General features: G+C 36.7%; 1 protein-coding gene across 1 annotated transcript; it reads left to right on the top strand.

Annotated features, from left to right (window-relative positions):
• Positions 1–5177: 5177 nt before the first annotated feature.
• LOC141756570 (uncharacterized) lies at positions 5178–21687 on the top strand. Its single transcript, XM_074616434.1, has 10 exons — positions 5178–6194; positions 6503–6594; positions 9479–9539; positions 9756–9768; positions 12845–12997; positions 15834–15986; positions 16431–16492; positions 16600–16658; positions 19172–19296; positions 21446–21687. Exons 3-10 carry the CDS (start codon positions 9486–9488, stop codon positions 21685–21687), a joined length of 861 nt encoding a protein of 286 aa, XP_074472535.1. The 5' UTR covers positions 5178–6194; positions 6503–6594; positions 9479–9485.
• Positions 21688–23501: the final 1814 nt, after the last annotated feature.

Here is a 23501-nt window from a genome sequence, read left to right as displayed (position 1 = left end):
TTATACATCCCCCCACTGCCAGGTTTCATTGTAACGAGATAATCAACGTTATTCACTTCACCTGTCAGTGGTCTTAATGTTATGGCTGATCGGTGTACATTCATGTTTGTATTAGAAACATGTTACTGCCATCTGACAAAATGTGTGTGTGTGTGTGTGTGTGTACAATATTCACTACCAAATAGTCTCACTAGGCTTTATTAAAGCTCCATCATGCAGTCCTAACATTCTTTCATTAGTGTTTTAGAAAGAGCTGAATTCTTAATGCAGGAATTTTAGAAGAAAGGCCAGTATTTGCTTCAGCAGTTCAGGAGTTTGCTACCTGTTTGATGAACTGTTAAAATAAGGGCTGTCAATCAATTGAAATATTTAGTCATGATTAATCGCATGATCGTCTATAGTTAATCGCGATTAATTGCAAATTAATCACACGTTTTTTTATCTGTTCAAAATGTACCTTAAAGACAGATTTGTCAAGTATTTAATACTCTTATCAAAATAGGAGTGGGCAAATATGCAATTGTATGTACTGTATATATTATTGGAAATTAATTAACAACACAAAACAATGATAAATATTGTCCAGAAACCCTCACAGGTACTGCATTTAGCATAAAAAATATGCTCATAACACGGGAAACTGCAGCCCAACAGATAACAACAGCTGTCAGTGTGTCAGTGGGCTATGACTTGCCCCCAAACTGCATGTGATTATCATAAAGTGGGCATGTCTGTAAAGGGGAGGCTCGTGGGTGCCCATAAAACCCATTTACATTCACATATCTGGAGGTCAGAGGTCAAGGGACCACTTTGAAAATGGCCATGCCAGTTTTTCCTCTCCAAAATTTAGCATACGTTTGGAGCGTTATTTAACCTCCTTTGCGACAAGCTAGTATGACAAGTTTCGTTACATTTAGATCATACATTCATTTGGGAAAAAGTGTGCAGATACTAAATAGTTAATTGGCTACCTTATATAGCTTTTGTAGCTTGGGAGTGAAAAACAAAGCAGCACAGTGAAAGTAGCAAATAAGTTCATTAGCATTCAGCACACTTATGCAAAACAAGTTCCACAATCGACTGGCACACTCATATTATATAGTCAGTCCTTCCAGGCTACAGGCTGAAGTCCAACTGACTGAAGTTATTTACTGCACTTTTTTTTTTTAAATTGTAAAAAAAAAAATGCTTCTTTAGTAGTTTTCTGCACTTTAAACATTTGAGGTTTCTCCATGTAGTTTATAACATTTCTTCATTTTGATCTGCTGTTTATTTTGTATTTGGCAAAGTCTTACAAAGAATTTGTAAAAAAACAGCATATGTGTCAATTCTACAAATGATATGTTGGTGATGAATGAAAATGTATTAGTGATTAAAATGAAACCCCTTCAAAAACCCATCTAACCTTGTATATCAGTGCCTCCTTTACTGTTAATCTGTCACATTCTTTTGCACCATCCTTAAAAAAAATAAAGCTTTGTCTACAATGCCATTAAATCTTAGTAAGAGTTACAGCTCTGTGGTTTTAGGATATGATCAGTAGATGTGGTTGAAATGCTTCAGAGGCCACATTAATAAATAACTGAAGGTGTATCAGTATTGTAATGTTTCAACCTGACATCATGTAACAGTGGATAGTGGAAAGTAAATACATTGCAGTAACATCACGCCCAGATTAAAGGAGACATATCATGCTCATTTTCAGGTTAATACTTGTATTTTGGGTTTCTACTAGAACATACTTTAATGCTCAAAAAACACATTATTTTCCTCGTAGTGTCTGTCTGAATATACCTGTATTTACCCTCTGTCTGAAACACTCCGTTTTAGTGCATGTAAACGGAATGGCAACATAATTGCGTTGCTAGGAAACAGCTTGGGTCCATGTTTACTTCCTGTCATCTGATGTCATTCACATACACTGCAACAGGAAAAAAACTGGGATACATTTAGTATGTTTACGTTTAAAACTGTGAAATGGTCTAAATATTGTAGATTTGTGACATCACAAATGGACAGAAATCCTGACGGCTTGTTTCAAACGCACAATTTCTGAATACGGTCCGTGTGTGTTTCTCCATATATTGAGCGTTTACATAGTTTAACATTATTTATATAGCACTTAAACCTGCTTTATAATATAAAAGACATGAAAATCTTACTTTTTACAATATGGGCCCTTTAATATTCTACATGTCAAAAAAGACTGATGTGGGAGCTTAAACACAGCACATCTTGATACTTAAAAAACAAACTCCTGCATATAAATATACATAATTATTTTTCTAATGTCTCAAACAAAGCACTGTAGAGCAGACTGGGTCAGCAAACAACACACCGACTGTAGCCGTCCTATTCAGCCTGAGGTTATTCTTGTGCTGTTTGTCCTTACACGGCTGTTGAGTGATTTGCATAGCCTGATATTGTAGTCCTTCCCAGCAGTGCTACGAGGTTAACAATGAAGAACATTGTATCCAGCTGCACTAATTTGGCCACAACAAAGGCCAAAATATTGATGTAGAAAACTAAACCACTTGTTTCACCATTATGTCATTTTCAAACCATTGTCACCTAACTCAAACCAGCATACAACATTTCCCAAATTTCTAGAGAACATAAATGAAAACTGTCTCACTAAATGAAGAACAACTTTGATAAGTTGGCCCTGTTTGATACTTCAAAAAACACCGTAATATAAACCTGTACATTTGGATTTCATTACTAATTTAAAAATGGTCACGGTGATCAAGAGTTCATATAGCCAGTAAATAGCATTTCCTGCCTTAGCCGCTACTGTTTTATTGGACAGTTTCCAATAAAGGTACAGGGCCTATACCTACAGACAGCTGCTTGTAGCAGAGCTCAAGTCTACAAGGATCATTACATCATTTTTGCTGCTATGCAAATACCCAACATGTATTAGTTTGCCAGCATAAATAATGGGCCGTAAAAAGAAGAGACAGGTGATGATTGCTCTGTTTGCTCTTGTCATAGACGATAAAGAGTTAAACACAATCTACAGTCAATTTAACTGCCCTCCAAACACTTCACCCTCCGCCTGACCCTGATCTAACGTGTGGCTTGACTTAACTAGAGACATTTAAATGAGCAAGGAAGGCATGAGAAATTGCAAAGAAAGGAGTTGTCTTTGTTTTCCCTATGGTTGGGTTTGTTCTCTTAAAGCAAGATGTTGTTAAATTTTATGTCTAAAACTACTTTAACATGCATTGTTCAAAGGTTTTTTGAGGCTAGATATGGTGATAGTCTCTAGCTTACATTTTGCAGTGTAATCGTTTCACTCTTGCTTAGTTGCTATATTTCATATTTCCTAGTTGTAAGCTCAGTCGAACTTCCTTCTCGTATTACTGTACTTTTGTAGTACCCCATAGTAGTCGATACTTTCTTTATGTTTTATCATAATCCACGGTGAAAGAAGTATTCAGATCTTAAAAAGTAACCACAATTTAAAAAATACTCTGTTACAAGTAAAAATCCTGCATTCAAAACCTTATTTAAGTAAAAGTATGTACAGTAAGTAGCCAAATGTAAGTATAAAAGTAGTCACTATGCAGCCAAATTGGGCTGTTAATGTTACATCATTATATTGGATTATCATTATTGACGCATTAACATGTAAGCAATTACTCCAAAATAATTACGGAACCGGGGGAGGGTATAATATACCAAGATTTTCCCAGATTAAAGTGGTAAATTCACGAGAAAAAAAACTCGAAACAGTTTTTTTTTCTGGGAAAAAATCCTGAGTATTTCCCCGGTGGGCTACCTACGGGACTGAGAGGTGAAGCCAATGCTGAAGTGCCTTAAACATGCATTCTTTCTAACAGTCAGCAGGGGGCGACTCCTCTTGTTGCTAAAAAGAAGTCTGATTGTATAGAAGTCAATGAGAAAATGAGCCTACTTCTCACTTGATTTTTTACCTCAGTAAACATTGTAAACATGAGTTTATGGTCTCAATCGCTAGTTTCAAGTCTTTTTCAATACAGCATGATGCTCATTTATTAAATTATGGTCATTTAGAGTCAGATAGACCATAAAGCAGGGGATGCTTTAGGGCGCAGCAGGTCGCTACCACAGCGTTGTCCGTGTTTTCGTCTTAACTTTAACCCTTTCACAGTGTGTTTTCAGTTCATGAAAGTTAATTATGACATTCTGGTCGCCTCAAAATGTCTTATTCAGCATTCGGTTGTATTTAGCTCTACTCTCTCGTGTCACTTCTGGTTGCAAAAAGCCAAGATGGCGTCAGCCAAAATGACGAACTCGAGGCTTCAAAACGGCAGTCCACGAACCAACGGGTGACGTCACGGTGATTACGTCCGCTTCTTATATACAGTCTATGGTATTTCCTTATTGCTAAATCCAATTGCAAAGTATAATTTGATAAGATCATCCACGGCAGACATAATACGGCAAGCGGGGGCATGTAGTCTGATGAGGTTGATCCAACCTTGCAAAGGGTTAGGGAAGGGGTCAGCAACCTGCGGCTCCGGAGCCACATGCGGCTCTTCAGCTCCTCTCCAGTGGCTCCCTGTGGATTTATAAAAATGGGAATGAATAACTGTTTTTTGTTTACATTTTCATTTTTATTTATCGTTGTTGTAGGTCTATGGTACGACGGTACGACGGAGTATTAGGGCCACATTGAGGAAGAAAAATATAAATCTGAGATTTAGATAACAAAGTCATAATATTAGGAGAAAACAAGTCGTAATATTATGAGAATAAAGTCAGACGCTTACGTGAAAAAAGTCATAATTTTATGAGAATAAAGTCATAATATTATAAAGTAGTAATTTTACGTGTTATTTTCTTTTTTTCTCGAAAAGTTATGACTTTATTCTCGTAATATTACGATTTATTTTCTCGTAAAGTTATGACTTTATTCTCGTAATCTTACAAATTTTTTTCTCGTAAACTTATGACTTTATTCTCATAATATTAAGATTTTTTTTCTCGTAAACTTATGACTTTATTCTCGTAATCTTTCAAAAAATGTTCTCGTAAAGTTATGACTTTATTCTCGTAATATTCCGACTTTTTTTATCCAAAAGTTATGACTTTATTCTCGTAATATTAAAACTTTTTTTATCCTAAAGTTATGACTTTATTCTTGTAATATTAAAACTTTTTTTATCCTAAAGTTATGACTTTATTCTTGTAATATTACGACTTTTTTTTATCCTAAAGTTATGACGTTATTCTCCTAATATTATGACTTTATTCTGGAAATCTCAGATGTTTTTTCCCTCAATGTGGCCCTAATACTCTGTCGTACATTTTCTCTTTGGCCCTCACTGCATTAGACTTATATACTATATACTTAGACTATAAACTGTGTTACCTTCATCACAATGATCAAATGTTTTGCGGCTCCAGACAGATTTTCATTTTATTTTTTTGCCTAACATGGCTCTTTTGATATTAAAGGTTGCTGACCCCTGGGTTAGGGTTAGGGTATGTGGTTCCCTGACCCCAGAAAAAAACACTTCTCGTGAATTTGTGACTTTAATCTCAGCGAATATCCAAGTTTTTTTCTCCTAAATTTATGACCTTAATCGTAGAGGTTTTTTTTCTCGGAATACCACCCCTCTCCCGCTACATAATAGCAATTGTTTTTGTAAGTACAGTACTTGAGTAGGTAGTTGCTTTCCACCACTGCTCATAAGTCTGATCTGGTTGTGGCATGTGATTGGCTATTTGTCGGTGATGGTGGTGTTCGCTGGATTGGAAACATTTTTAGTTAAAAGAGGACTTATGAGGACTCAAAGAGAGCACAAACTCATCTGGTTTCATGAGACAGAGCAGCTGCTCTGTGGCCTCCTGAAGGAGAATGCTTGATTTGATAAACAAATATCCATGGAAAGCTGATAGGCTCTGTGTGTATGCTGACCAGTCCAGCTGGCATGGAGACATGCCATCAATGCAAATGGTCTTCCAACACAAAGTCATGACATAAGTGTGTCCCGTAACAACCACCCCCAAACACACACACACACACACAAACGTACACATACACCCTGTCCAGCTTAACCCCGTCTTTCTGACAGATCTGCTCACTTACTTTGACTCTAGTTCTGATGTGTGCCCGATAGATATGGAGTACAGTCAGATTTCTGTTTGCTAAATGCAGCAGGTTAATCATCGGCTTTCTGTGCGATGCCAAGTGTAAAGCCAAGGTAAGAGCTTTTTATTATTATATTTTTATCTTTGGGAGAAAGATGAGATCTTTACAGAGGCTAGATCTTACCACGTAGTACTTTCTTACAGACAGTAGGCCTATTATTTCCTAATACGAAGGTATAAATAGCACCATACAATTGGGATGTCTTGTTTAAACCTGAGAGCTCTCCTTGTTATTGCAACAGAAACCACCAGACGTCAAAATTAAATGCTTTACCATTCAGTACAAAAAATGTACATGCTATTCTTGATATGAATAATAAGGAACCTGTATTTTGTTAACAAGAAGTGTACTTTTTCACAGGCCAAAGAACATTTTTTTTTAATATCATCAAGTTGGACTGCATGGACATTTCTCGACTTACATGAATAAGTGACTGCTGCCGAAGAATCCGAGTAAGTGTATGGGTGATTTACTTTTACTTTAATTGGGGAAATGGCTCTTTCTATCTCTCTGAAAAAACGATTTTCAAATCTTGAGGTAATATGTTGAATGATGAATGCAGTGCGGATTTCTACAGAAATACTAAAAATTCTGATATTTGACCTCTAGTTTTGTGAAGTTTGTGACGCTTACAATGTTTAGTTTTTGTTAAAATTGTGTTTATGGTCAATGTGCAATTCAAAAGAAAATTTAAAAAACATAGTACATTCTGGACATTGTAAGCTTAAAAAATAAGAACATATAATAACAACACAGTGGATACCTCTTATAGTGATCACGTCTGCTGTGTCAAATTGATATAACTTTATGCAGATGATTAAACTAACCATTTTTTTTTATTTTTATTTAGGCTATTTCTCACGCAGATTACCATCTAATTGACATTTTTTTGTATTTATTACATGATTATAAAGTAATGAAACGGACAGCTTCACTTTTTTACTGAATTTTATTGACCGTTTCAATGTTACCGTTACGTTTTTCATTGACAGAAAATGACTTTCTTGGTCCTGTCATGATTTAAATGTGCACGCAGCACCAGCCTCAGGTAGAGCCAGCCGGAGGCAGATGGGTTAACGTGAGGCAAAGTATTATGGGTAGATAAAGTAAAACAAAAAATAGATTTAGAGTGTTAGTTAGAATGATTATTTCCCAAGCTTTTTGATTCATATAAGATCTTTATCACTGTAACCGTAATCGGTTTCCATTATCATTTGGGAATGTTATAATAATTATAATGGTTATGACATTGAGTTGTTCCTGTTATTGTGTCCAACTCTTATAGGATTGTTAATGTATGCATTTGTGTGTATGTAGGTGGTTACTGTATGTATGCACATTGTCAGCGTGCAAGTATGTGGCCCATTGCTAGGCTAAATAATGGCTAAAAGGAAGCCATGCCTAACCCAATAAGGAAATTAGGTGGGCATGACCTGTACCACATCAACAGCCATCTGACCACACTGGGTATATACCGCCACTGATGTGAACAGTGCACTGTTACAAGGACCAGAAAAAAAGAACACCAACTCATTGTTTGTATTAATAACCCAAATTCAAATTGATGCAAACAAGTTTTGGCAAGCTAGAATAGGAGCTTCCCGTTCTGCGGAAGGATAAACAGATAGCTGCTGATAAGAGTGTCATGGAAGTTTTTGGTGTTATAAAAGTGTAGCTGCGCCACTGTCAGACTCATAGTCAAATATAGACTGGCTGATGTTTGAACAGCTAAAGCACAAGTCAGATAAAAGTGCATGTTTGAAAGATTAGTACAGTACTGTGTGAATAGCAAAGTTTTTCAAGTTAAGTTGTTTATTATCATGGCTTTTTAAAGGCACTGTTCGTACTTTTTAACATTGCACTGTTACAGGTGTATTCACAGACATTATAATTGAAGAGTTTGAACTATGAGTATTATATGTATTCCCAACCCAGTCTCACTCCCAACTTGTGAAATAATTGATTGACTGATTAGGCAATTTTTGGGGGTAATTTGGCAAAGATTGGGCAGTGGCCCTCAGCATTGTAAAAAACAATGCATGGAGGCACCATTTCACGTCAGTTTGTGATGAACCGGGCTTTCAACTAACTACAATGTAAACCCACCCCGCAGCGTTATTTGACGGTCGCAAGTGACGTAGTATTAATAGCGTGACTGTTCGTTCATGGTGGGCATGAGGGGTGGTGGATGGGTCAATAAACTTTCAACCAGGAGACCGTTGTTAGTGTCCCGTCTGAAACTAAACGTAACGTCGAGTTATTTATGTTTTATTTGAATTATTTTGTCATGTCATCATCACGTGACTCGTCGGTCTCGTCAGCCCCGTGAGTCACGTGAGTTGCTAGTCGGTTAAGTTATCGTCAACCACGACCGTTTCCTAACCTTAACTAAATGGTTGTGTTGCCTAAACCTAACTTCCTGTGAAGTTTATTTTGAAAGGACACTATGCATGTAACAAGCGTATATTGACACACCGTCCCCGCCGTCAAGCGGCGATATTTGATGAGTTAGGAGCGAGAATGTGTTGGTATTTCCCAACTGATCATGATGGAAAATATAAACTGTCTCAGCTGGCACAAGCACCCAACACATAAGAAAACAAGATCACTGTCGAAAATGGAGATAGCAACAGTGACTACATTTACATGCACAAAATATTCTGGGTTTTGCCCTATTGGTGTTCGATCGTGCGTTACACAGCCACCCTCTTACATTGCTGCAACCACCTTCTTGAAAGGGTCAGCATTGTGATATTTTTTACATCCAAAAACCTGTTGATATCCAAGTCTTTCATAATGTTTAAAAGTAGGTGCGTTTCTCCTTCCCACCAGAAATGTGGGCTTTTCTTTTGGGCATGCATCCCTGCAAACTCTCAGCAAGTTGATTTGTGTACAATTTGTTGGTCAAGGGAAACATTTGGTCTAAAACGAAAGATTAGGGGATCATCTTCTGAGGGACCCTGAATATAAATGAATTTGTGATAATCTGGCAAGTAGTTGTAGAGATATCTCCTTCTAGGCCAAAGTGTTTCTAAAAGGTATACAGACCAATTGTTGATATAGTTAGTCTAAAAATCATACACATGCTGATTAAAGACTTGTTCTAGCTTAAAACTCATTAATTATCAGTTAACTCAAGAACATTGTGCGACATGCGAAAGACTTGCAAAGTCCTGAAAATCTTTCATGAGTTTAGAAGATGCCTGTTTATAGAGGCATGTATATACTGTATATATGTGCATTTGTGAGTTTATGCATTTTCTGTCACCTTGTTCCTTAATTGCTGCTAATGTTCTAATGTTAGTTTACCTTTTTCTTTTTTTTGTTTTACACCAGAGTAACAATGTGTTCCAGGGTGTTTCTGTTTCTGACAGGAGCTGTGTACATCCTCTATCAGGTAAAGATGCTTCTCAGTCTAATGTGTATATTTTTTGATAGGACATCAATTTTCACTTACATTTTATTTTTATATTCTAATATTCTATTTCAATGCACTTAAGAGTGTTGCATGTATATAATAAATATTAAAAATACAATTCTAATTGACATAAGACTGAATAACACCCATGACAGAAAGACTAATTTTGTTGTTTGCCTGTTCTTGCCATTGCAGGTCCTTGCCACAGGTGAGTCGCTTGGCTACGTTGTCATATACTGTAAGACGTTTCAGTAAGATACCGAAAACTTCCCCAAATTTGGCCAGTATTGAAGGGCCTGGTCTCACCAGCATCTTGATAGTGTTGACTTTTGAGGGGCAAGAGAGCCGGAGAGTCCTAAATGATCGTTTTGTAAAAGCTAAAAAAAGGGTCTCAAGGAAAGAGTGGCAAACAATCTTAATTTTGGGGAACTGGGCCAGTGAAAAGGGGAAAAAGGCAATAGTTTGTGGACAGTTAGGAGACCAAAGACGATGGTACAAACACAGACATTTGAATAAACTCTAAACTTACCGTCCTGTTAGCGACCAAGCGCTGTATTTTTCCTCTTCAATAACTTTTTTTTTTTAACAAAGTGGTGTACAATGGTGAACACAATGCCAAGGGAAATGTAGAGAGGTAAGAGAGAGAAGCACCGAGAAAAAAAATCTTAATATTACATCAATAAAGTCATAACTTTACGAGGAATAAAGTCATAATATTACGAGAATAAAGTCATAACTTTACGAGAAATAGTCGTAATATTGCGAAAATAAAGTCATAACTTTAAGAGAAAAAAAGTTGTAATATTACGAGAATAAAGTCATAACTTTACGAGAAAAAAAGTCATAATATTACGAGAATAAAGTCATAGCTTTACGAGAAAAAAAAGTCGTAATATTACGAAAATAAAATCATAACTTTACGAGAAATAAAGTCGGAATATTGCGAAAATAAAGTCCTAACTTTACGAGAAAAAAAAGTTGTAATATTACGTGAATAAAGTCATAACTTTACGAGAAATAAGGTCTTAATATTACAGAAATGAAGTAATAACTTTACAAGAACAAAAATACGTAATATTACGTGAATAAAGTCATAACTTTACGAGAAATAAAGTCGTAATATTACAAGAATAAAGTCATAACTTTTCGAGAAAAAAAGTTGTAATATTACAAGAATAAAGTCATAACTTTACGAGAAATAAAGTCGTAATATTACGTGAATAAAGTCATAACTTTACGAGAAATAAAGTGGTAATATTACGAGAATTAAGTCATAGCTTTACGAGAAAAAAAAGTGGTAATATTACGAAAATAAAATCATAACTTTACGAGAAATTAAGTCGTAATATTGCAAAAATAAAGTCATAACTTTACGAGAAAAAAGTCGTAATATTACGAGAATAAAGTCATAACTTTACGAGAAAAAAAGTCATAATATTACGAGAATAAAGTCATAGCTTTACGAGAAAAAAAAGTCGGAATATTACGAAAATAAAATCATAACTTTACGAGAAATAAAGTCGTAATATTGCGAAAATAAAGTCATAACTTTACGAGAAAAAAAAGTTGTAATATTACATGAATAAAGTCATAGCTTTACGAGAAATAAAGTCGTAATATTACGTGAATAAAGTCATAACTTTACGAGAAATAAAGTGGTAATATTACGAGAATTAAGTCATAGCTTTACGAGAAAAAAAAGTGGTAATATTACGAAAATAAAATCATAACTTTACGAGAAATTAAGTCGTAATATTGCGAAAATAAAGTCATAACTTTATGAGAAAAAAAGTTGTAATATTACGAGAATAAAGTCATAACTTTACGAGAAAAAAAGTCATAATATTACGAGAATAAAGTCATAGCTTTACGAGAAAAAAAAGTCGGAATATTACGAAAATAAAATCATAACTTTACGAGAAATAAAGTCGTAATATTGCGAAAATAAAGTCATAACTTTACGAGAAAAAAAAGTTGTAATATTACATGAATAAAGTCATAGCTTTACGAGAAAAAAAAAGTCGTAATATTACGAAAATAAAATCATAACTTTACGAGAAATAAGGTCTTAATATTACAGAAATAAAGTAATAACTTTTCAAGAAAAAAAGTTGTAATATTACGAGAATAAAGTCATAACTTTATGAGACATAAAGTCGTAATATTACGTGAATAAAGTCATAACTTTACGAGAAATAAAGTCGTAATATTACGAGAATAAAGTCATAACTTTACGAGAAATAAAGTCGTAATAATATGTGAATAAAGAAATAACTTTATGAGAACAAAAGAAAATAACACGTAAAATTACTAATTTATAATATTATGACTTCATTATCATAATATTACAACCTTTTTTCTCGTAAACCTTCGACTTTATTCTCGTAATATTAAGACTTTTTTTTCTTAATATTATGACTTTATTCTCGTAATCTCAGATTTATTTTTTTTCCTCAATGTGGCCCTAATACTCCGTCATACCGTCGTACCATAGACCTACAACAATGATAAATTAAAATTAAAATGTAAACAAGAAACAGCTATTCATTTCCATTTTAAAAAATCCACAGGGAGCCACTGGAGAGGAGCTAAAGAGACGCATGTGGCTCCGGAGCCGCAGGTTGCAGAACCCAGGTCTAGGCCTTTTCACTGGATGCACTGAAATTAAATTTAGATGACGTAGTCATGCGTAACCACAGCATGTTAACAATTTATCATATAGGATCAGTAGAAAAACTTTCCATGTACAGATTACGCACTATTTTTTTACATGTATGTTATGTGTATATATGTAGCCAATGTGAAATGTCAAGAGTACACGCGCAAATACAATTTTGTGATTTTAGTGATACAGAGGCGCATAAGGTTGACCACCTTCGTGGTTGTTTTCTTTATTTTGTGGTGAATTTGATTTATTTTCCAGTCTTATTTGGTTATTAGCCTGTTATGGCGGCCCCTTTGGCCATACAGTATGAATAACTTTGTCCTCTGCTTATGTTTCCAGCAGTGCTTCAACTTTTCATTTCTTGCAATGTCTGAATCTCTAATCTCTCACATTTTTGTTTTTATTGTTGAGCATCAATGAATGCTCAAGAAATTACGAATTTATATTTAAACCATGCGTTCATGTCATTTCAAAATTTAACACTGAGATGTATCATGTGGTTAAGTGTATCGTAGCTATAGGCTGAGTTTATAGTGGTTCTCTCCACTCTCAACAACTTCGGTCAAGGTGCTCTTGTATGCATTAAATCCCTTTTCATTGTCTCATGTTGCTGTTGAAGATGTCTACATTGCTGAGCTGATGGTGGAAGGTAATGTCACGCTGCAGGCCGAGACCGTCATGTCAGTTTTCAACACGACGACTAACCTCACAGTGATCGATAAGGGTGGCATTGCCCACCCAGTGACCATCTCCTTCAGTGAACTGGTAGCAGGTATGGTGCTGAAGCACTCTCTTCTTTCTTTGGTTATTATTTTAAACAGCTCTTCTTTAAAGGTCCCATATTGTAAAAAAGTGAGATTTTCATGTTGTTTTATTATAAAGCAGGCTCAAGTCCTATATAATGTAAAAACTGTGAAAGTATCGAAACACTCAATCCACAGGGAGATACACACAGCCCGTATTCAGAAAATCTGCATTTGAAACAAGCTGTCAGAATTTCTGTCCATTTGTGATGTCACAAATATACAATATTTAGACCCTTTACACAGATTTAAACGTAAACATTCTAAATGTGTCCCAGTTCATTCCTGGTTGCAGTGTATGTGAATGTCATCAGCTGACAGGAAGTACACATGGACTATTGCCTGGCAACGCAATTCTGTCGCAATTTTGTCGCAATTTTGTCGCAATTCCGTCGTAATGAAACGGAGCGTTTAAGTCAGAGGATAAATGCAGGCATATTCAGGCCGACAGTATGAGGAAAACAAAGGCTTTTTTGAACATTACAGCATGTAAACATGTTCTAGTAGAAACACAAAATATAAGTATCATCCTGAAAATTAGCATAATATGGGACCTTTAATTCAGTGAGTGGGAAATGGATGGAGGTAGGTGGCACGCAACACAGTTCAGCACACACTGCACAGTTACTGTATTGTTGGAAACTATTGGGCTCTATGTCTGTTTTTAACCACCAGTTGCTGAAAAAACTGGGACCCATCTCCATCGCCAGGACCCATAGTCGAAAATAACATTTATCTCGCTTCCTTATCAATAAACGTTTACATGCCACTGTATTATATCGCGCTGTGTATTGTTTTATTGTGCCTATCGTTGATAAATAAAGTAGCCCACTGAGCGTATATTTAATACCTTGTGTCAGTGATGGACTGTAACCAAGTACATTTACTTAAAAACACATGATATGCTTATATGATATGATGCAGTAGTAGTACCGTAAGTATCGTAAATTGGCTCCATATTTAACTACAACATTAAACTGCTCTTACATGTATCCTCTAGTAATGTATTAACACTGAAAGGAGCTGTTCCACATACTGAGTATTTCTACTTTTGATACTTTAAGTACATTTTGCTGATACTCCTTCCGTACTTTTACTTGAATAAGTATTTCACCACTGGTCTTTTGATAAAACTAGGCTGTGCTTGCAGTAGAAAGAAAACTTTATTTATATCAAATAGAAAATAAGTACAGTGACAAACTCAGTGCTGTACAAGTCAAGCAAAGACCTGCCTGACCCTCAAAAATATGTGTTAATCAGCCACCCGAACACAACCCGATCCGCAAACTGCCAGCTACAACAAGCAAGAGAAGGTGGACTATTGCACGCAATGGATCTGTAATTTATTCATAACTTACTTGAAAGTCGCTTTGTCAATTTGTCACCCGCCCAAACCCATGATATTTTCTAGTACGCTCACTCGAATCCACCCGGGGTTCTGGGTCGACCCACGCATCACTAGCACTTACTCTATGCTCAGAGTTATTCCAGTTTCTTTTCAGGATCCTGAAATATGTCTCCTGCACTCCCCTGTATTTTTGCAGGTAAATGAGTGGGGGCGTGACATAGTATTAATAGCGTGAGAATCCGCAAAGGGCGGGCGGGCGGTGGGGACGGGTGGTGAATGGGTCAAACAAAAAGTAGACCTTCAGCCAGGAGATCGGTGTTGGTGTCCCATATGAAACTAAAAGTAACTTTGCTTTATTTTGTCACGTCAATCGTCACGTGACTCGTCGGTATCGTCAGTCCCGTGAGTCGCTAGTCAGCGAAGTTAACGTCAACCACGACCGTTTCATAACCCTACCTTATGCCGGGATCAGACTACACGATATTTTTGTCTTTGACGATGGTCACCATGTCAGATCTGACGATCACAGCGCCATAAACTCTTGCAGTGTCTTGGTCGGGTGACTGGCAAGACTACACGTATGACCGCGACCGATCATGGCACGTCGTATTCCACGATCATGGAAGCGTTGTGTGTGATGCTGGCGGTCTTGTGTGGCGAAAAGAAAAAGAAAAGAAAGAAAAAAGGGTTGTGGATGCGCTCCTGGGAGGCACAGAGAGGACGGTATGGGTTGTCAGTTTCGTTGTCCCACCTGAGAGCAGCAAACTCGGCATCCCTCCTCCTTTTCGCCATGTTTGTTTATTACCAAGTGACCTTACTGCGACTGTGCTCTGGAGAGAGCACCTGATTGATCAACGCAAAGGAACACACGTCGTTGATGTCACACTAGGCGTGTCAAGACGAACAATTCTGACAGGCTAGACTTTTCCTCGGCCGTGTCGGGCTATAATCGGGCTGATATCGTGTAGTCTGAACAGGGCATAAGTGGTTGTGTTGCCTAAACCTAACTTCCTGTGAAAACGGAAGTTTATTTTGAAAGAACAATATGCATGTAACAAGCGTATATGGACACACCGTCCCTGATTAGTCCAAAAGTAACGCAAGAGACATACCCTGTGTGCCAGTATTCGACAAGTTGGGAGTGAATATGTGTTGAATGAACGCATGCTATCTTATCCTGATGACCGTGTCTGGCATACTACCTGGATTCTAGGCTCTATTTCTCTGCTCCAATCAGAGTTAAGTAACATAAGAATCAAACTGGGCTGTGGGCTTGCTCTGGCAGGTATCTGTCTATCAAATGTGGTTAAACCAGACTCACACAGTCCTTATAAAGTAGATTTGAATTCTTGACTGTTCTGATATTCTCTCTCTTATATTTAATGTGATGAAGAAAGATTTTTGAAACCAAGTTTTCAGGGACTTTAAGGAATTGACGGCTGTGCTTTTCTTTCTAGAGTGCCAGATTATTGGAGATCAAACCAGTTGCAAATGCTATCCCGGGTATGTTTGGAGCAACACAGTGTGCTACAATCACAGCTGTTGCCGTGAAATGACTTGCACACAAAATGTGTCAGACATCGTTCCACTCTGCGTTGCCAAAGTCAAAGGTAAAAGTCCTGATGGGTGAAAAATGTTCCTCATTTTTTGTAGTATTTGTAGTATAGTTTTCTTTTTTTTAAATTGAATTAAAGTTTTTATTTATTTAAATAGACATGTGTATTATTACCTTTAGTTACAAGATATCCAAAAACCCATGATAAATGCACATATTTTTAACCAATTTAGCAATTACAGCAGTACATTTTGAAGTATTTGCACTAGTATTTTCTATGATGTTTTTTGTTTTTTCGATGATTTATTTATTTTGTAAATTGATGTGACATAATTAACACATTTGTTTGGAATAAGGGTCACTACAATCTGAAAGTATTCATGCATACTACTGTCTGTGTTGTTAGATTTTATTCACATTCTGTACTTTTTCCATATGTACAAATATGCTTGTTGATATCTGAAACTGAAACTAATGATAATATTTGCAATTGACACAGTTCGCATCAATGGATCAGTTATAATGAATACAGTCATGTGGAGTTCTGTCCAAACTACCCAGGTACATCTCACTCTCATCACAAATGTATGCTTATACATTGTTGGAGATGTTTTACACTGTAATACATAAGTATCATGTCAATTATTTAATGTTCTTTCTTTTCAAAGCTTGAGACTGAATTTGGAAAACTGAATGCCTTTGAGTACCTGAATGTAACCGGTCACAGGTATTGTACTTTGCAAAGACTTTTACGTGTCATTTATTTTTGTATCTATGAAGACCTGAAATGAATGATGCGATGGCACCTTTAACTAGAATGGCACTCGGAGAGCACAGACCTCCGCCCAAGGTGCGTGACTTTAAAAACAGATCACAGCTCACAGCTGGCGGTACCGTGAGGTCGTCGGCTTATTATATATATATATATATAATATTGTATATATAACGTCACACTACGTTGTCTGTCATCCTGTCATCTACCGCTTTTTTCTTTCTCACCGCGGACGGCCAGCGTGACCTCAAGAGTTTGATAGGTAGAGTTTTTTGGGGGGGCAGTACATACTGTATATATATATAGGGATGTACTGCTTTTGAGAGGCTCAGTTCAGGCAAAGATGGTGTGTTTGTCTCTGTTTAATGGAAGTATTTACTCCTTACTCCATTATTCTAATTCAGGGGTCAGCAACCTGCGGCTCCGGAGCCACATGCGTCTCTTACGCTCCTTTCCAGTGGCTCCCTGTAAATTTATAAAAATGGAAATGAATAACTGTTTTTTGTTTACATTTTCATTTTTATTTATCATTGTTGTAGGGCTATGGTACGACGGTACGACGGAGTATTAGGGCCACATTGAGGAAAAAAAATTATCTGAGATTTCGAGAATAAAGTCATAATATTAAGAAAAAAAAAGTCTTAATATTACGAGAATAAAGTCGAAGGTTTACGAGAAAAAAGGTTGTAATATTATGAGAATAAAGTCATAATATTATAAATTAGTAATTTTACGTGTTATTTTCTTTTGTTCTCATAAAGTTATGACTTTATTCACGTATTATTACGACTTTATTTCTCGTAAAGTTATGACTTTATTCTCGTAATATTACGACTTTATTTCTCGTAAAGTTATGACTTTATTCACGTAATATTACGACTTTATTTCTCGTAAAGTTATGACTTTATTCTCGTAATATTACAACTTTTTTTCTTGAAAAGTTATGACTTTATTCTCTTAATATTACGACTTTATTTCTCGTAAAGTTACGACTTTATTCACGTAATATTACGACTTTATTTCTCGTAAAGTTATGACTTTATTCACGTAATATTACAACTTTTTTCTTGAAAAGTTATTACTTTATTTCTGTAATATTAAGACCTTATTTCTCGTAAAGTTATGATTTTATTTTCGCAATATTCCGACTTTTTCTCGTAAAGCTATGACTTTATTCACGTAATATTACAACTTTTTTTTCTCATAAAGTTATGACTTTATTTTTGCAATATTCCGACTTTATTTCTCGAAAAGTTATGATTTTATTTTCGTAATATTACAACTTTTTTTTCTCGTAAAGTTATGACTTTATTTTCTCAATATTCCGACTTTATTTCTCGTAAAGTTATGATTTTATTTTCGTAATATTACGACTTTTTTTTCTCGTAAAGCTATGACTTTATTCTCATAATATTATGACTTTTTTTCTCGTAGTTTACAAGAGAAAAAAAACTCGTAATATTATGAGAATAAAGTCATACGTTTCTAATTTGATGTTATTTTCTTTTTTTCTTGTAAAGTCATGACTTTATTCTCGTAATGTTACTACTTTTTTCTCGTAATATGACTTTATTCTGGAAATCTCTGATTTTTTTTCCCTCAATGTGGCCCTAATACTCTGTAGTACTTTGTCTCTTTGGCCCTCACTGTATTAGACTTATATACTATATACTTAGACTATAAACTGTGTTACCTTCATCACAATGATCAAATGTTTTGCGGCTCCAGACAGATTTTATTCTCTTTTTTTTTGCCTGAAATGGCTCTTTTGATAGTAAAGGTTGCTGACCCCTGTTCTAATTGAATACACACGCACACACTGGTCAGTGCATACGTTGCTAACAAGCTGCTACAGCTAACGTTTGTAGAGTTGGTACATTAGCTGTCAAAAATATTCCAGCAGTCATATTTGCGCGAATAAAGCGAGGTGAAAATTTGCACAAACACCTTAAAAATGAGCATTGGCTACTGCATATTATTTAAACATATCATCAGAAAGGTAGATTTGTCAGCGGACACACCTTGGTTGCAAGCATTTTGATAGATGGATGGATGGATGGATGGATGGATGGATGGATGGATGGATGGATGGATGGATGTACTTTATTGATCCCAAATTGGAAAATGATTGTGTTACAGCAGCAGGTTATCCAGGCATTGCACAGGAACAGTAAATATACATATCAACACTGGAGATATACTGTATATCTATAGAATATCTATAGAATACACAATATAAAGACTATATTAGAATACACTATAAATACACCTAACTACTAGAACTAACGTATGTAATATAAACATAGGATAACATAACATATACATTAGGAAAGTGTGCAAATTTGTTGCATTGTTTTTAATCAAATTAAATGGTAGTGTGATAGTAAAACAATGTGTTAATTCAACATACAAACAGATATTTTCTGACTAACCGATGAACTTTCTTTGTTTTTTTCCAAATCTTCAAGGCTAGACAAGAAAGTTACCGACTTTGAGGTAGCTGTCAGCATCAAATTTGACACTTTCAGACTTCAAGTCATTGTGGAAAATCTGCAAACCAGTCTCGGAGCTGTACTTTGGGTCGACACTTCAGGTCAGTACAAAAGTGTTGCTGTTTATTGTCATTAATTTAGATCATGTTGACTCTGTAGCTATTTCTTAGCTGTTGTAGTGCATGCTCTCAATAGACTAATATCTGCTGTGTATTTTGTGTTTTGCACTTATAATGTGGCCAAGATGCATCAGAATTAGATTCCTGGATTTTTTTCTTAAAATCCAGGAATCTATCTGTTTTTTTATATGAATACAATTATTGAATTGTATTAATTCTAGTATTGGGCCTCATGCAGGAAGCGAACAAATTTTCTCTATTTTTTGTTAGTACCCATCGATTTCTGGGATTCACTATTTTTTTCTTATTTTTGTGGTCAAGAGCACTCTTTCCCAGAAAACAATTAAACATCTTGTTTTAACAGTCCACAAATTGTTCGTCCATTGCAAGGAAACATAAGTTATACATTTGAGGAACATTAAAAAAGCATAAGTATCATATAATCAAATTTAGATTATTATATGTTTTATAGTCATTATAATTATTGGATTAGTAAATGTGTGGGCTAAAACAATACTATTGGTCCATTGATCCCAATTAAGACTATAAAACATGGATGATATTGCGCGAGTTCAGCTTCTGAATGGTTTACATACTGCTTAAATGCTTTTACATTTTCCTGTAATGCCAGTACTGACGCTCTAGAAATCATATTTACTTTGTTTAACTTTATTTAACAGTACCAATAACAGTAGTAATATAGGCCTATATCTATCTATCTGTCTATATGTCTATCTATCTATCTGTCTGTCTATCTATCTATCTATCTATCTATCTATTTAACTATCTAGTTCTTCTTCTTCTTCTTACGGCCTTTTTGTTTTGTTGGCACAAAAAGGCGTATAAATTCCACGATAATATGCAAGGCGTTTAGCATTAATAAGTACGCCTTTCTTGATTTCTGCGTGTCTTTTATAAACCATCTTGTACTGACTGCAATGTCAACGCATCCTTGTATAAATGTTACGGTAAGACTTAGTGACGTAGTATAAAAATCAAGAAAATACACTTATGTCGGGTGGGTGGTGAGGTGAGGTGAGGTGAGGTGAGGTGAGGTGAGGTGAGGTGAGGTGAGGTGAGGTGAGGTGGGGTGGATGGGCCCAACAAACATTGAACATCGACTTTTAACCCGGAGACCCGTGTTCGAGACTGTTGTTTATCGGTGTTTTGTCTTGTAAGTTACGTCAGTGGCATTTGTCATGTGACGTTTGTCACATTTTTTTTTTTGACGTTAGTGACGTGTTTTCCGTAGTTGTCTCCATACATGTTTTACTTGGTTTACTTATTTTCAGCCCAACCATGACCATTTTCCCTTACCCTAACTTAGTGGTTTTCTTGCCTAAACCTATCTGCAGATGTTTGCGTGGCGTACAAATGACGTACAAAAAAATTGTGTTGTGGTATTTATACGCCTTTCCTGTGAGACTAGGTTGTGTCATCTCTCCAGTTCTTGGGATTGTGTCAGAGTATTTGCACATCTTTTCTGCCATTGGCCTGTAAACAGCACTAAAAGTCTAAAGTGGTCTCTAGAAGCTGGGATGTTCATTACATCCCCCAATATAGTGCAAAAGTGTTGGATGAACAAACATGGACTGATGATTTTGGAGTTCTCCAACATTTGGGCTAAGGTTGGGGTAATAAAAATGTAAGGCCATTATGTTTATCCACCTGGGAGCATGAATGTACTCATGGAAATCTGAATAGTAAATTAAGAGATAATATTCTGTGCAAATTTGACAAACTGGAAAGAGTTCATCCTCTTCCTGGTGGAGATGTGGTAAAGGCCAGAGCTTGTTACAACCGTATTCATCCTCTGGCAACCATAGGGGGATATTTACAGCAGATTTTTTTTAAATACATCCTTTTTTCAGTTTTTAAGATCAATTATCATTAGACAAAGTAGTCACCAAACATTTAAATCATTAAAAAATCCTCCACTGAGACGTGTGGGTATGCATCATGGAGATTGAACCAGAACGTTGAGGTATCTTGCTCCGCACCAAAGCCTTGGATAGACCGATGACTGTCGGGACTCACAAACCAATGGACTGACATTGAAAGGCAGAACCTCCTACTTAGCCCAATCATAATAACTGTATTGCTGTGTATTTATATTGCCTCCTTCACACAGGAATGGTCACCATTGAGTCCCCAAACACTACAGTGTGCTATAAGTCTGATCCAGTACTGAAATGCACATTTGAGGAGGCGACAGACAGTGCTGGATGGAACATGAGTAGGAAGTATGAACGCTTTGAGCTCAACAACGGCAGTGTGGTGAAACTGGGCTACAACTGTTCTACAGAGGTCTCAGAGAAGTCTTGTGTTGAAGTTACACTCCGGGAGGTGACAGGCATCTGGTCAGGCGAGTAAAAAGCTCAGTTTGTGTTGACCTGTTTACTTGTTTGGTTTCTGACTGCCAGTTACTGTGCTAGTAATGTGATTGGTGCAATATCTCTGTGGGCGGCACTAAAAATTTAGGATGTTGTTTAGACCCAGCTGTGAAATGAGTACTCCCTACGTCACTCCATGTATCATCACTGAGGAATGTGTGGAATGTGTATGGTAAGCACATTAGCCATCACCACACCTCGACCCATGAAAGAGAGACAGCTAACACTAGCTAGACCCCTCTCCTTTCTTCGCTGCTAACAAACACAACACTGAGTGCAAGAGCGGGGTTATTCCTACATTCCCACCATATGTTCCCCAGATTTATAGGGTCACATACAGTATTAGGAACATGACAAAGGGTCGTATGGTCCCAGGGTCCTAAGTTCCCAGGGCCCTATGGTCCCAAGGCCTTATGTTCTCAGGGTCCTAAGTTCCCAGGGTCCTATGTTTCCCAGATTTATGTGGCACATATTGGAACATAACAAAGGGCCTTATGTTAACAGGGTCCGAGGTTCCTAGGGTCCTATGTTTCCCAGATTTATGGTACATAAAGGGAACCTGACAAAGAGCCACAAGGTCCCAGCATCCTATGTTCCCCAGATTTATATGGCACATAATGGGAACATGACAAAGGAACCCATGCTTCCAGGGTCCTATGTTCCCTAAATGTATATGGCACATTATGGGAACATGACAAAGGGCCCTATGTTCCCAGGGTCCTACGTTCCCTAGATTTATATGGCACATAATGGGAACATGACAAAGTGCCCTATGTTCCCAGGATCCTATGTTCCCCAGATTTGTATGGCACATATTGGGAACATGACAAAGGGCCCTATGGTCCCAGGATCCTATAATCCCTGGGTCTGATGTTCCCTAGATTTATATGGCAGATAATGGGAACATGACAAATGGCCCTATGTTCCCAGAGTCCAATGTTCCCCAGATTTATATGGCTCATAATGGGAACATGACGAAGTGCCCTATGCTTTCAGGATCCTATGTTCCCTAAATTTATATGGCACATATTGGGAACATGACAAAGAAACCCATGCTTCCAGGGGCCTATGTTCCCTAAATTTATGTGGCACATTATGGGAACATGACAAAGGGCCCTATGTTCCCAGGGTCCTGCGTTCCCCAGATTTATATGGCAAATAATGGGAACATGACAAAGGGCCCTATGTTCCCCAGATTTATATGGCACATAATGGGAACATGACAAAGGTCCTTTGCTCCCAGGGTCCTAAATCCCCAGATTTATATGGCACATAATGTGAACATGACAAAGGGCCCTATGTTCCCAGAGTCCAATGTTCCCAAGATAAATATGGCACATAATGGGATCATGACAAATGGCCCTATGTTCCCAGAGTCCAATGTTCCCCAGATTGATATGGCAGATAATAGGAACATGACAAAGGTCCTTTGCTCCCAGGGTCCTAAATCCCTAGATTTATATGGCACATAATGGGAACATGACAAAGGGCCCTATGTTCCCAGAAGCCAATGTTCCCCAGATTTATATGGCACATAATGGGAACATGACGAAGTGCCTTATGCTTTCAGGGTCCTATGTTCCCTAAATTTATATGGCACATATTGGGAACATGACAAAGAAACATATGCTTCCAGGGTCCTATGTTCCCTAAATTTATATGGCACATAATGGGAACATGACAAAGGGCCCTATGCTAACAGGGTCCTATGTTCCCTAAATTTATATGGCACATAATGAGAACAAGACAAAGGGTCCTGTGTTCCCAGGGTCCTATATCCCCAGGGTCCTATGT

This window comes from Sebastes fasciatus, chromosome 18 (assembly GCF_043250625.1).
Source record: "Sebastes fasciatus isolate fSebFas1 chromosome 18, fSebFas1.pri, whole genome shotgun sequence".
NCBI classification, from domain to species: domain Eukaryota; kingdom Metazoa; phylum Chordata; class Actinopteri; order Perciformes; family Sebastidae; genus Sebastes; species Sebastes fasciatus.
Note: the sequence above shows the minus strand (reverse complement) of the source record. Positions and strands in the feature narration are given on the sequence as shown.

Excerpts from the sequence above, each read along its gene's own strand:
- LOC141756570 (XM_074616434.1), top strand. The coding sequence starts at position 9,486 with ATGTGTTCCAGGGTGTTTCTGTTTCTGACAGGAGCTGTGTACATCCTC. Across the intron at positions 15,987-16,430 it reads CTGCGTTGCCAAAGTCAAAG|TTCGCATCAATGGATCAGTT; the intron begins GTAAAAGTCCTG and ends CAATTGACACAG. Across the intron at positions 16,493-16,599 it reads GTTCTGTCCAAACTACCCAG|CTTGAGACTGAATTTGGAAA; the intron begins GTACATCTCACT and ends TTCTTTTCAAAG.